Source organism: Mobula hypostoma, chromosome 1 (genome assembly GCF_963921235.1).
Source record: "Mobula hypostoma chromosome 1, sMobHyp1.1, whole genome shotgun sequence".
Classification (NCBI taxonomy): Eukaryota; Metazoa; Chordata; class Chondrichthyes; order Myliobatiformes; family Myliobatidae; genus Mobula; species Mobula hypostoma.
In genome coordinates, this window is record NC_086097.1 from 105120442 (window position 1) to 105135114 (window position 14673).

General features: G+C 44.0%; 1 protein-coding gene across 5 annotated transcripts in view; it reads left to right on the top strand.

Moving 5' to 3' along the window:
• heatr4 (HEAT repeat containing 4) overlaps positions 1-14673 on the top strand; it is a 130284-nt gene that overhangs the window by 90162 nt on the left and 25449 nt on the right. For all 5 annotated transcript variants that reach the window (XM_063054396.1, XM_063054417.1, XM_063054406.1 and 2 more), the window contains 2 exons: positions 6113-6231; positions 11349-11529. In XM_063054396.1, coding sequence (XP_062910466.1) covers positions 6113-6231; positions 11349-11529 — 300 coding nt within the window. The remainder of the gene's footprint in view (positions 1-6112; positions 6232-11348; positions 11530-14673) is intronic.

The window sequence follows — 14673 nt, forward strand, 5'->3', positions numbered from 1 at the left end:
AAGGAGCTTGGGGAAGAATGAAGTTCAAGACCAAGAAGTCAAGGAGCCTTGTTCTTAGGAGAGGAAAGCTAGTTGACTTTCATTTCACCCTTTGTGGAGAGGAGATTCCATCCATTCAGGACCAACCAGTTAAGAGCCTTGGGCGATGGTACACAGAGGAGCTGAGAGACAGCAAGAGGGTTCAACAGACAGGAGAACAGATCAGCAGAGGTCTGATGTCTGTTGACAAGTGTGGCTTGCCTGGCAAGTCGAAGTTGTGGTGCTTGCAGTACGGACTGATGCCACGGATAATGTGGGCACTAACTGTCTATGAAGTGACAACGTCCCATGTTGAGGCAATAGAACGGAAGATCAACAAGTATGTGAAGAAGTGGTTTGGAGTACCGAGCAGCCTCACCAATGTTACAACCCACAGTAGCCAGACAAAGCTTACCATCCCAGTGCAACCCTGAAAGTTGCCTCACAGGTAGATAGGGTATTTAAGAAAGCTTACGGAGTATTAGCTTTCATAAGTCGAGGGATAGAGTTTAAGAGTCACGGGGTAATGATGCAGCTCTATAAAACTCTGGTTAGGCCACACTTGGAGTACTGTGTCCAGTTCTGGTCGCCTCACTATAGGAAGGATGTGGAAGCATTGGAAAGGGTACAGAGGAGATTTACCAAGATGCTGCCTGGTTTAGAGAGTATGCATTATGATCAGAGATTAAGGGAGCTAGGGCTTTACTCTCTGGAGAGAAAGAGAATGAGAGGAGAAATGATATTAAGAGGAATAGATAGAGTGGACCTCTTCCCCAGCACCTCTTCCCCAGGGCACTACTGCTCAATACAAGGGGACATAGCTTTAAGCTAAGGTGTGGGAAGTTCAAGGGGGATATTAGAGGAAGGCTGTTTTACTCAGAGAGTGGTTAATGTGTGGAATGCACTGCCTGAGTCAGTGGTGGAGGCAGATACACCAGTGAAATTTAAGAGACTACTGGACAGGTATATGGAGGAATTTAAGGTGGGAGGTTATATGGGAGGCAGGGTTTAAGGGTCGGCACAACATTAAACTTCTAACCTTTCACCCTTAACCCATGATCTCTGGTTGTATCCCACCCAACCTGAGTTTAAACAGCTTGTTTGCATTTACTCTATGCCCCCATAATTTTGTATACCTGAAAGTTTCAAAGTACATTTATCATCAAAGTATGTATAAATTATCCAGCCTTGAGATTTGTCTGCTTACTGACGGCCCCAAAACAAGAAACTTGAAAGAGCCTATTTTAGAAGTGATACCAACACACAATGTGCTGGGAGAAAAAAAAACAAATTATGCAAACAATAAAGCAAGTATCAGCGTTTAGAACAAAATTTAGTCCGAAGCCCAGAGCAGTGGCAGCAGGCCTATAATCTCAGTTAATCACACAGCAGGGCAAATCGACATGGAACTCACAGACACTAAGCCCAGAGCAGCCGCAGCAGGCCAATATTCTCAGTTAATCACACAGCAGGGCAAATCGACACAGACACTAAGCCCGGAGCAGCCAGAGTGTGGCATGGCCTCAACCTCAGTGCTGAGGACGGCAGAGTAAAGCATTGTGGAGCAGAGCCAGCCCGACCCTTGCCTCCGGTCCTGACATCCTGCCTTTTCAGGCCATGTGGCGCGGTGTTCACATTATCCAAGTACAGTACTGGGTTGTCCCCCGCCACCGTAATATTCTCTGCACTGGCCCATACTCAATGTTTCCACATTTTCCGGTCCTTAGATGGATCGAACCTCGCTTCTGGTTTAGGTGGATGGACTCCAAAACAACTCTGCTCCAACTTTTCTGTGCTCCACACTGCAATTCTGTCCTTGGCTCTGATTTTGTCTTAACATGCCTCAGCCTTGCTCGTTCCAGTCACTTGATCATGCTACGACCACGCTCCGACTCCAACTCGCATCTGTATGCCTCAACCCTTGGATCAACCTGGTCTTCACCTGCCTCCTCATTGTTTGCAGCAATCGTTTATCACATCAAATATGTTATTAATAGAGTATTTGGTCACATTTCTTGTTTTGAAAACCACCAGCCCTATCAAATCTACTCTCTGTTGTACATTCCAAAGAAGAGAGTCCTAACCTATTCAATCCTTCCATATAACTCAGATCCTCCAGACCTGGCAATATCCTCATAAATTTTCTCTGTACTCTTTTAACATTATTTATATCTTTCCTGTAGGAAGGTGACCAAAACTGCACACAATACTCCAAATTAGGCCTCACCAGTGTCTTATACAACTTCAACATTACATCCCATCTCCTGTACTCAGTACCTTGATTTATGAAGGCCAATGTGTCAACAGCTTTCTTTACAACCCTATCAACCTGTGAGGCTACTTTCAATGAATTACTGACCTGTATTCCCGGATCTTTCATTCTACTGCACTCCTCAGTGCCCTACCATTCACCATGTAAGACCTACCCTGGTTGGTTCTACCAAAGTGCAACACCTCGCACTTGTCTGCATTAATTTTATCTGCCATTTTTCAGCCCTTTTTCCAACTGCTGCAAGTCTTGATAGTCTTCCTCACTGCCCATTACACCACCAATCTTGGTGTCATCCACAAACATGCTCATCCAGTTAACTACATTATCATCCAAATCATTGATATAGATGACAAACAACAACTGACCCAACAATGACCCACCAGCACTCTACTAGTCACAGGTCTCCAATCAGAGAGACAACTGTCTACCACTCTCTAGTTTCTCTCACAAAGCCAATGTCTAATCCAATTTACTACCTCATCCTGAACACTGAGCTTTCATGACCACACCTCCCATGTGGGACCTTGTCAAATAACTCGCTGAAGTCCTTGTAGACAATATCCACTGCCTTGCCTTCATCACTTTCCTGGTAACTTCCTCGAAAAGCACTCTAAGATTGGTTAGACACAACCCACCACACACAAAACCATGTTGACTATCCTTAATCAATCCATGTCTATCCAAATATTCATATATCTGGTCCCCTTAGAATACTTTCCAATAACTTTCCCACTACTGATGTCAGGCTCACCGGCCTGTAATTTCCTGGTTTATTTTCAGAGCCTTTCTTAAACAGCGGAACAACATTAGCTATCCTTCAATCCTCTGACACATCACTTGTTACAAGGGATAAATTAAATATCTCTCCTAGGCCCTAACAATTTCTGTATTAGTCTCCTGCATGGTCTAAGGGAACACCTTGTCAGGCCCCGGGGATTTATCCCCCTTAATTTGCCTCAACAGCGAACACTTCCTCCTTTGTAATCTGTATGGGGTCTATGAAGTTAAAGACTTATTGCCTTTTCTATAGACTCTCTGTTCATCTCCTGAGTAAATACAGAAGCACAAAATGCATTTAAGATCTTCCCCCATTTCTTCTGGCTCCACACATGGATTACCATTCTGATCTTCCAAAGGACCAATTTTGTCCCTTGCAATCCTTTTGCCCTTAGGATTTTCCTTCACCTTGTCTGTGAAGGCAACCTCCTGCCTTCTTTTAGCCCTCCTGATTTCTTTCTTTGAGTGTTCTCTTACATTTCTCATACTTCATTTGTACCTACCTGTAAAGAAGTATCTCATTTGTCCTACCTGTCTATACCTGCTATGCACATTTTTTTCTTAACCAGAGCCTCAATATCGCTTGAAAATCAAGGTCCCCTACAACTGTTATCTTTATCTTTTCTTCTGACAAGCACATGCAAACTTTGTACACTCAAAATTTCACTTTTTAAGGTCTCCCACTGACCAAGTACTCCTTTGCAGGAGGGCAGCCTGTCCCAATCCACCTTGCCAGATCCTTTCTGATACCACCAAAACTGGCCTTTCTCCAGATTAGAATCTCAACCTGCAGATCAGACCTATCTTCTTGCATATTTACTTTGAAACTAATGGCATTGTGGTCACTAAATGCAAAGTGTTGACCTATACAAACTCTGTCACCCTTCCAGTCTCATTCCCTAAAAGCAGATCAACTATCACACACTCTCTCATTGGGACTTCTCTGATTAAAAAAAACTTCCTGACAAACAGTTCCCCTGCACAAACTTCTGTCACCTGCCCTGTCTCATTCCGTAATAGCAGATCAAGTATCGCACACTCTGTCATTGGGACTTCCTGAACACATTTGACAAACTCTATTCCATCTAGTCCTTTTATAGTATGGGATTCCCAGTCAATACATGGTAAGTTAAAATCACCTGCTATAGCAATCTTGTGTTTCTTGCAACAGCCTGTTGCTTTTGAGAACACTCCCAAACTCATTTCCTGTTTCGGACCTCCGCCATGCTGACTTAGCTGACAATCCATTAATAATGTCTTTAATTTCTGCAGTCGTGTCACTATCCCTGATTAGCAATGTCACTCCTCTACCTCTTTTACCTCCTTCCCTGTCCCTTTTGAAACATCTAAACCCCAGAGCATATTGCCCTTGTGATAAGCTAAGTCTCTGTGGTGGCCACAGCACTGTAATTTCATGTACTGACCCATGCTCCAAGTTCATCATGCTTATTCCTAATATTTATTGCATTCTTGCACACTTGAACCTACCCCACTGCCAGACTAGTTTAAACTCCCCCAGACAGCTCTAGCAAATCTGCCTGTAAGGATATTGAAGCTCCCAAAGTTCAGGCGTAACCTGTTTGTTTGTACGGGACATACCTTCCCAAGAGAGATACAAGTAATCCACGAATCTGAAACTCTGCCTCATGCACCATTTCCTTAGCCACATGTTCATCTGCCAAATCATCCCATTCCTACCCTCACTGGTACATGGCACAGAGAGCACCTTAAAAGATAACTATTTTGAGGTCCTGTTCTTCAGCTTTCTACCCAACTCCCTATATTCTTTCTCCAGGACTTCATCCCCTTTCCTACCTTTGTTATTGGTAGCAATACGTACTGTGACTTTGGGCTGCTCACCCTTCCCTTTAGAATGCTATGGGCGTACCTGACCCTGGCACTTGGGAGATAACAAACCATCTGGTGTCAGTTTCTTGTCCACAGAATCTCTGGGCTGCTCCCCTCATTACTGACTGCCCTGTTACCACTGCACTCCTCTCCTCCCCTTTCCTTTCTGAGTCACAGAGCCAAACTCGGTCGTTGCAGCTTTCCCCTGGTAGGTTGTCCCCCAACAATATCCAAAGCAATATATTGAGAGGAATGGCCATGGTGGTACTCTGCACTGTCTGCTTACTCCCTTTCCTGACAGTCACCCAGCTACCCACCTCCTGCAACTTAGGGGTGACTACCTCCCTGTAGACTTTTTCTATCTCCTTCTCATTCTCTCATAGGTCACTCAGCTGCAGCTGCAGTTGCGTAGAACGGTGTGTAAGGAGCTATAACAGGGAGACAAGTAACACTGGACCTATTCACATTGCACTAATAGACCAAGAAAGAAACCCTTCTTAAACAGGATAAAATCTGCAGATGCTGGAAATCCAAGCAACACACGCAAAATGCTGGAGGAACTCAACAGGCCAGGCAGCATCTATGGAAAAGACTAACCAGTTGACATTTCGGGCTGAGACCCTTCGTCAGGTCTTTTTATAGAACTTCTTTTTATTGGCCCATGCTGAGTGCCTAATCACCTCAACGAGCCTCACTTGCTTTTCTAAATCTTGCTCCCGTGATATACTCAGCAATGGCTGCTTGCAATTTCAGGCCAGTTGCATTTTCAAATCTTGCTCCCATAATGTGCATGTTAATGGCCTCTCACAATCTCAGATGTACAGAACATCCCAAATGGCCCACTTGCTCTTTCAAATCTCACTCCCACAATCAGCTCTTCGCAATTTCAAGTGTGCAGAATGTATCATCTTTGGCTAGCTGTCTCCCAAATTCCATCTTGCAGGATGTATCCATGCCTGTGTGCATGTCTGTGGTTGCTGGTTTTAGGGTTAGGATGTATGCACATGTGTCTGTGGTTGCTGTTTTCAGGATTAGGATGCATGGACATGTGTCTCTGCTTGTAGCGTTAGGATGCATGCACGTGTGTCTAAGGTTGTAGGGTTAGAGTTAGGATGCATCCATGTGTGTCTCTGGTTGTACGGTTAGGATGCATGCACGTGTGTCTATATAAAAATTGTTGCCTCCTTGATGTCCCAGGATGTGACACACAAGATCGTCTATCTAATGTGGAATGACTGGAACAGTAGTGTCCGCCAAGCAGCCGCACAATCATTAGGAGCCTGGGGGCTGGGGAAGAAAGTCCACGATGAGCTCAGGTAGGACGGATTATCAGGATCTTATAGTTGTGAGGATTCGCTTCACTCTTCAAATGATTCAATTTAATATCAGAGAATGTATACAGTATACAACCTGAAATTCTTACTCTCCGCAGACATCCACGAAACAAGAAAAGAAAAACCCAAAGAATGTATGTCAGAACCTCAGGGCCCCTCCCCCCTCTCCCATGCACAAGCTGCAGAAAAGCATTGCCCCTCCCCCCACCATAGCAAAAGCCCCAAAGAGACCTTAATCTAGAGTCGATTAAAAACTATAGTCCTTGTGGTATCTCAGACATGCTCTTTCACTAGCCAGAGAGAGAGAGAGAGATCACTCCTGCAACAAGAGTGGGATACCACAGCTCACTGTTTTGATGTTCCAGTCTCCCAACTCAAGGACAGACAGGCCCTCACCCACTATGAAAGAGAGAAAGTACAGGGGCCTTCTTCCAACAGCAGCGTACATCTCATGCTGTCTCAATGTTTCAGTGTCCCGTTGGTGACACCAGCGAGGAACTGGGTAGTCTCTGGGGCTGTCCCCTTGAACTATCAAAAAGCCAGGCTGCATGCCGGATCTGAGACCCACTGCTTGTGGAGAATCATAGTTTGACCTCTCAGACTCCAGCAGGACCCCAGCCATCTTGAAAAGACAAGAAGTATAAGCTGTTTTGTTGATGAACTGGAAAAACTCACCTGGGTCTACGGAAACCTGACGCTATCTTTTCCAGCTCCTCCCACCAACTCATGGTGGTGAGCTCATTGCATCTGTCCAAAGTGGTGTGCATCCTCCAATGTGTATCTCTGCTCTGCAACTTCATAGCTAATTATGTTTTGATTCATATTTTTCTCCCGGATCCTTACTCTCGATACCAGGTCAGGATATCAAAATTTATTCTTAAGAAACATGTTGAATAAAAGACCAAGATCCCTCTCCATTAGTGCTCCCATAAACCAATCAGCCAGATCCCCTTGGCATTCCTGGCACTTTATCAGAAATGCTCCATTTATCCTAAACTGTACTCACCCACCTTCCTTTCAGCTTTATGTAACATCTCCAAGTCTAGGCATTGTATCTGAACATTCACGTGCGCAAAACCTGACTCCTCAAATGGATATTCATAGGAAAAGCTTACTCAAAAGCATAAGACCATCTGACTCATCAAATCTGCTCTGCCATATCACCATGTCTCTCAGCCCCAATCCCCTGATTTCTCCCCTTATCCCTTCATGCATTGACCAATTGTGAATCTATCAACCCCTTCCTTAAATATACATACAGGCTTGGCCTCCACAGCTGCCTGTGCAAAGAATTCCAGAGATTCACCACTTCCTGGATAAAGAAACTCCTCCTCATCTCCATTCTAAAAGGACACCCCTCTATTCTTTATCCTCTGGGCTTAGATTCTCCCACCATAGAAACATCCTCTCCACCCCCACTCTGTCAAGGCTGTTCACCATTCAACAGATTTCAATGAGGTCACCACACATTCTTCTGAATTCCAATGACTACAGGTCCATACTCTTCATATGACAGGCCATTCAATCATGGAATCATTTTCATGAACCTCCTTTGAACCCTCTCCAGTTTCAGCACATCCTTTCTAAGATAAGGGACCCAAAACTGCTCAAATACTCCAAGTGAGGTCTCACTAGTGCTTTATGAAGTCTCAATATTACATCCTTGCTTTTATATTCTAGTCCTCTTGAAATGAATGCTAACACTGCATTTGCCTTCCTCAACCTAGACTCAAACTGCAAATTAACCTTTAGGGAATCCTGCACAAGGACTCCCAAGTCCCTCTGCACCTCAGTTCTTTGCATTTTATTCTCCATTTGGAAAATAGTCAATTTCAATTTCTTCTACCAAAGTACATGACCATAACTTCCCAATGCATAACTGCCATTTCTTTGCCCATTCTCCTAATCTGTCTGGGTCCTTCCAATTCCTCAAAACTACATGCTCCTCGACCTATCTTCATATCATCTGCAAACTTTGCAACAAAGCTATCAAATCCATCATCCAAATCATTGACATATAACAGAAAAAGAATCGGTCCCAACACAGACCCCTGTGGAACACCAATAGTCACCAGCAGCAGACCAGAAAATGCTCCCTTTATTCCAACTCTGTCTCATGCCAGTCATGCTAGAATGCTAGAATCTTCCCTCTAATACTATGGGCTTGTATTTTGTCAAGATCCTCATGTCTAGCACATTGTTTAAGGCCTTCTGAAAATCCAAGTACACAACAGCAACCAATTCTCCTTCGTCTATCCTGCTTGTTATTTCTTCAAAGATTTCCAACAGATTTGTCAGCAAGATTTTCCGTTGAGGAAACCATGCTGACTACAGCCTATTTTATCATGTGTCTCCAAGTACTGTGATACTTCATCCTTAATAATAGAATCCAGCATTTTCCCAATCACTGAGGTCAGACTAACTGGCCTATAGTTTCCTTTCTTCTGTCTATCTCCCTTCTTGAAGAGTGGAGTGACAATTACAATTTTCCAATCTAAATAAAAGTGATTCAAGGATGTACTCAAAACCTTTTTAAACGAATGTAACATCCTTCTGACTCTTGGGAACCTCTGGCCTATAAATACTCCTGGTGGAGAAACAGTAGACAGGATGATTTTGAAGTACAGAAGCTTGAAGTCCGATACCACAAGGTTCAGGAACACCTACTGCCCTACAACCATCTAGCTTTTGAACTGACCTGCACAACTCTAACCCTACCTCAGCAAGCAACGCTATTGATCACCTCTTGTCTCCAATTGTGCTTTTTGTCATGATCCCTCCCCCCTTCTACTGTCTCATGTGATTTATGTATAATCTATGTTCTGTGTTGTATGAACTTCTGTGCATGTGATGCTGCTTCAAGCAAGTTGCTCATTATACCTGTATTTCACGGTATTTGTAGATATGACAATAAATTTGATTTGACTTAGAAACATAGAAAATCTACAGTACAATACAGGTCCTTTGACCCTCAATGCTGTGCCAAACATGCACTTACTTTAGAAATTACCTAGGGTTACCCATAGCCCTCCATGTTTCTAAGTTCCATGTACCTATCCGGGAGTCTCTTAAAAGACCCTATTGTATCCGCCTCCACCACCGTCGCTGGCAGCCCATTCCACTCACCACTCTTTGCATAAAAAAAGACTTACCCCTGATATCTCCTCTGTACCTATACCCCAGCACCTTAAAGCTGTGCCCTCTTGTGGCAACCATTTCAGCCCTGGGAAAAAGCCTCTGACTATCCACACCATCAATGCCTCTCAATATCTTATACACCTCTATCAGGTCACCTCTCATCCTCCGTCGCTCCAAAGAAAAAAGGCCGAGTTCACTCAACCTGTTCTTATAAGGCATGCTCCCCAATCCAGGCAACATCCCTGTAAATCTCCTCTGCACCTTTTCTATGGTTTCCACATCCTTCCTGTAGTGAGGCGACTGAGCACAGTACTGAAAGTCGGGTCTGACCAGGGTCCTGTATAGCTGTAACATTACCTCTTGGTTCATAAACTCAATCCCATGGTTGATGAAGGCCATTGCACCATATGCCTTTTTAACCACAGAATCAACCTGCGCAGCAGCCTTGAGTGTCCTATGGACTTGGACCCCAAGATCCCTCTGATCCTCCACACTGCATTAATACTTTATTCTGCCATATTTGACCTACCAAAATGAACCACCTCACAATTAACACACATCAAAGTTGCTGGTGAACGCAGCAGGCCAGACAGCATCTGTAGGAAGAGGTACAGTCGACGTTTCAGGCCGAGACCCTTCGTCAGGACTGACAATGGCCTGGTGCTCCTTAGTGGGGTCACGATCGAGGGGTAAATAAGAGGAGGTATCCGCGAGTTGTCGCTGTGCCTCGGCAAGGTAGAGGTCAGTATGCCAGACTACAACAGCACCCCCCTTATCAACGGGTTTAATAATAAGGTTAGGATTAGTGCGGAGGGAGTGGAGAGCAGAGCGTTCCGAAGAAGTGAGATTGGAATGGGAGCAAGGTGCGGTGAAGTCAAGACGGTTGATGTCCCGTCGGCAGTTAGCGATAAAGAGATCCAGAGCAGGCAGAAGACCAGAGCGGGGTGTCCATGAAGAAGAGGAGGGTTGAAGATGGGAGAAGGGGTCATCGGTGGGAGTGGAAGAGTCCTTGCCGAAGAAGTAGGCTCGGAGACGGAGACAGCGGAAGAAGAGTTCCGCATCATGGCGAACACGGAACTTGTTGAATTTCCAGCATCTGCAGAATTCCTGTTGTTCACCTCACAATTATTTGGGTTGAACTCCATCTGCCACTTCTCAGCCCAGTTTTATATCCTATCAATGCCTCGCTGTAACCTCTGACAGCCCTCCACACTATCCACAACACCTCCAACCTTTGTGTCATCAGCAAATTTACTAACTCATCCCTCCACTTCCTCATCCAGGTCATTTATAAAAATCATGAAGAGAAGGGGTCCCAGAACAGGTCCCTGAGGTGACTGACTCCATGCAGAATATGACCCGTCTGCAACCACTCTTTGCTTTCTGTGTACAAGACAGTTCTGGATCCACAAAGCAATGTCCCCTTGGATCCCATGCCTCCTTACTTTCTCAATAAGCCTTGCATGGGGTATCTTATCAAATGCCTTGCTGAAATCCATATACACTACATCTACTGCTCTACCTTCATCAATGTGTTTAGTCACGTCCTCAAAAAATTCAATCAAGCTCGTAAGGCATGACCTGCCTTTGACAAAGCTGTGCTGACTGTTCCTAATCGTATTATGCCTCTCCAAATGTTCATAAACTCTGCCTTCTCCATGTTCTGCATGAACTCTCATGGACTTAACCTAAGTTTCATGCATCAGGAGAACATGGTGCTCTGTGCAAACAGTGGAAGGAGCGGATCAGCTCTCTAATTATCCATACACCCACCTCTTCAACCCCCTCCTGTCCCACCTGTGGAGAATCTGCAGGTCCCACATTGATCTCATCAGCCCCTTAGGAATGAACCTTGGGGACAGTCAGTGTGAGGGGAGTCTTGGGATTAGGTATAGAGGATTAGGAGTTAATAAAGAAGCCTCTGTGCACATATAGTAAAATGTGAGGTCTTTGTATTGCAGGGAGAGACTGGATAAAGGGGACAGCAGAATACGAACTGAGGCTCTGTCATGCATTGGTCTGCTTGGAGTGATGACGGGAAAACTGATGTCCAGCTTCCTAGACTGCTTCAAGGATGATTTCATTTGTGTGCGGAGAGAGGCGTGCCTGACTGCTGGTCTGCTTAAGTTAAAAGATGAGAAGGTACATCATTCTTTTTGCTGCAGATTTCAACACCTACAGCCTCTTCTGTCTCCAACAGATTTCTCTAAAACATTTGGCAGGGAGCATGTGATTTTTGCTCCCTTTCCTGTAATCAGGTCAGAGCAGATTTTATCATTTTGAGCTGATTCAACAACCTATACATAGGCAGTGTTCTTAATTATTTACATGATGTAGAACACTGATCAGACATAAATTACTTATCCCAAATTTCTGCTCCTGCTAAATTTCCTAATTTCACTTTCTTTGTTGTTCTTCCATAATTGCCCTTCTCTAACTGGGTGTATCAAATTCCCAATTTTCTAATCCCTAAATGTCCATTTCTGTTTCTCCATTCCCCATCTTCTATCCTTAACTTCCAGTCCAATAAGTGACTGTTCCTAATTTCTCTTCTCAAATGTGGTGGAGTGCTGTTCCAGTGTCTTCCTCAAGTGCAAATTAGATACATGAGGAAATGTCGCAAGGTTATAGAAAGAGTTGGTTAGTGCAACAGAGGGCTGTTGTGGCACAAAAGCAATGGGATGCTCATTCTCCACCTGTCATGTAACCATTCCATGATACAGAGATATTGGAATATTTCATCCCAAACTGCCCAATCCAAATTTACCTTTCCTAATTTCCTTTCCTATTTGCCCTTCTCTAATTTCTCACTTCTAATGTCCTTTCCCTTGTCACCCAATTTTAAAACAGAAAAAGATGGAAACTTATTTCATCAGAAGTAAAACATCATTTCTGTATCTTTTAAAAGCTGCCTGATCTGTTGAGTTTTTTCAGCATCTTCTATTTTTATCTTGGATTTCCAGCATTTCTATTTTTACTTTGCTTCCCATCCCAATCTTTCAGTTTCTGATTTTTACCAGTCCCAATTTTAAAATATATTTTTCCTATGCCTTTTGTCTATCCTTAGCTCCTCACCTTAATTTCCTGACCTGATTTCCCATCCATGAGTGGCTGACCCCAGTTTCTCCTCTGTAATTTCCCATACCATACTAATTTATCACTCATTGCCATCCATAAGTTCACATTTCTAACCACTTTTCCTTAAGAGCCATTCCTAATTACACATCTTTTGTTTCTCATCATGTTTTTCTATTTCTAATTTCACCAAGTTCAAACTACCTGCTGAATTTACTAGACTATACCTGTCCATTGCTAAGTGTCCAGATTCTGAACTTGGCCAGCCATATACGCAATGCTATAGGAGCAGGTATAAAGCTAAGAATCTTGCAGCAAGTTACTCATCTTTTAACTCGAAGGCTGTCCACCATCATCAGGGCTCAAGTCAGGAGTGTGAGGAAGCACTCTGCACTTGCCTGGATGAGTACAACTTCAACATTCAAGGAGCTCAGATGATACTGGACATAGAAGACAGCTTGATAGACCTGCCATTCACAATCATTCACTCATTTGACCACTAATGCACAGTAGCTATATCATCTACAGGAAACACTGCAGCAACTCACCAAGACTCCTTGGACAACACCTTCCAAACTAATAACCTCTGTAAGACAGAACAGGAGCAATAAAGACATGGGACACCACCCCCCGAAAGTTGCCCTCCAACCCAAACACCATCCTGACTTGGAAATATATCACCATTCCAGGTCAAAATCCTGGAACTCCCTCCCTAACACATTGTGGGTATACCATCAGTTTAATGACCGACCATTTCAAGAAGGCATCCCACCACTACCTTCTCAAGGGCAATTAGGAGTGGACAGGTTCAGACTGAACCAGCCCATACCTTGAACAAATATAAAACTCAAAGATATAAGATTATTTAATGTCATTTCCTGTATACAAGTGTGAAGAAGGAAATAGTTGTTACTCCAGATCCAATGCAGCACAAAGAATCCCACAAATGATAAAGAATATAATAGTCATAAAGAACACAGTAAAGATAAACACATAAAATAGCTTATATACGAAGATTGATTGCATGTGTATAAAGTGATGCTAGGCACAGGGATATTTGTATGTAAGGTGGAGGAGCGGGTTAGCGGGTGGGGAACATATCAGTTTGTGAGTCTGGTGGTCCTGGCAGGATGCTACGTAGCCTCCTCCCTGATGAGAGTGGTGCAAACAGTGGGGTGGGTAGGTTCCTTCATGTTTTTTGGCACCTTTCTGTATACATGTCCTTGATGGCATGTAGGCTGGTGGCAGTGATGCGATTACCTGTTGGAGGCCCTGCTACAGTCTGTCCTCTTGCCAATTCCAATCTGTAGTTATTGCTCGTATCATTGGTCATCCTTAATTTCCTGCTCCAATTTTCCAAAATCTTGTCTTTCATGTTTTCACATTTCTCATCACAAATTATCCTGATGTATCTCATTCCTAATCCACTATTGCCATTTCCTGACCTCAAAACTTCCCACTCCTGACTGTCCATTCCAAACTGCCCATCTAATTTACTGTCCCAAATTTCTTGCCCATGTGATTTCTGCCCCTACATCTGAAAACTACCCGAGTCACTGAGAAAGAACTCACTCACAGTCTGTTGGCCACTGAATTGTAGTATTTTGACAAAGCAACATTTCTAAATGTGGAGGTCCTTGTGTTATGTGCTGCTTTCCTTCCAGTTGTGGGTTCTGCTCTGCATCCCATAGTTAGTATGAGTCATGGGAACACTCTGTTTCTCATTGACAAAGTTCCTGCATTAGCCCTGAACTGAATGAGTGGGGATCAATGCCAAATGAATGTTTCCCACTGATCCAGTCCCCATCAAACTCTTCACTGGGTTTAGGAGTTTCCAGTACCACACACACTCAGATCTTGACAACCATGCTGCTGCCCAGCAAGACCCATTCTGATTGACAGCTGTGATGCACAGGATAAATCCGGAGATCCTCGGTTTAGGGTGGGGACAGTCATGGTAGGACACCTAAGGGTTCCAGAGGCTAAGGAGGACTGCAGAGCATTGAAAGGTTAATTGGAAGGTGAGGTGGAAGAGACAGGAACAGTGGGTCACCCAATCCACAAAACTTCCTGAGCGACTGGTCATCATGGGCTGCTAGAATGATGCCGATTGAAATTGTCCCACTGTCTATGACAGGAACCCACACATCAAGAACAGCCTGGCCACACTGCCTCACCCAACAACTTCATAGGGTCAAAGATGGAAACAAA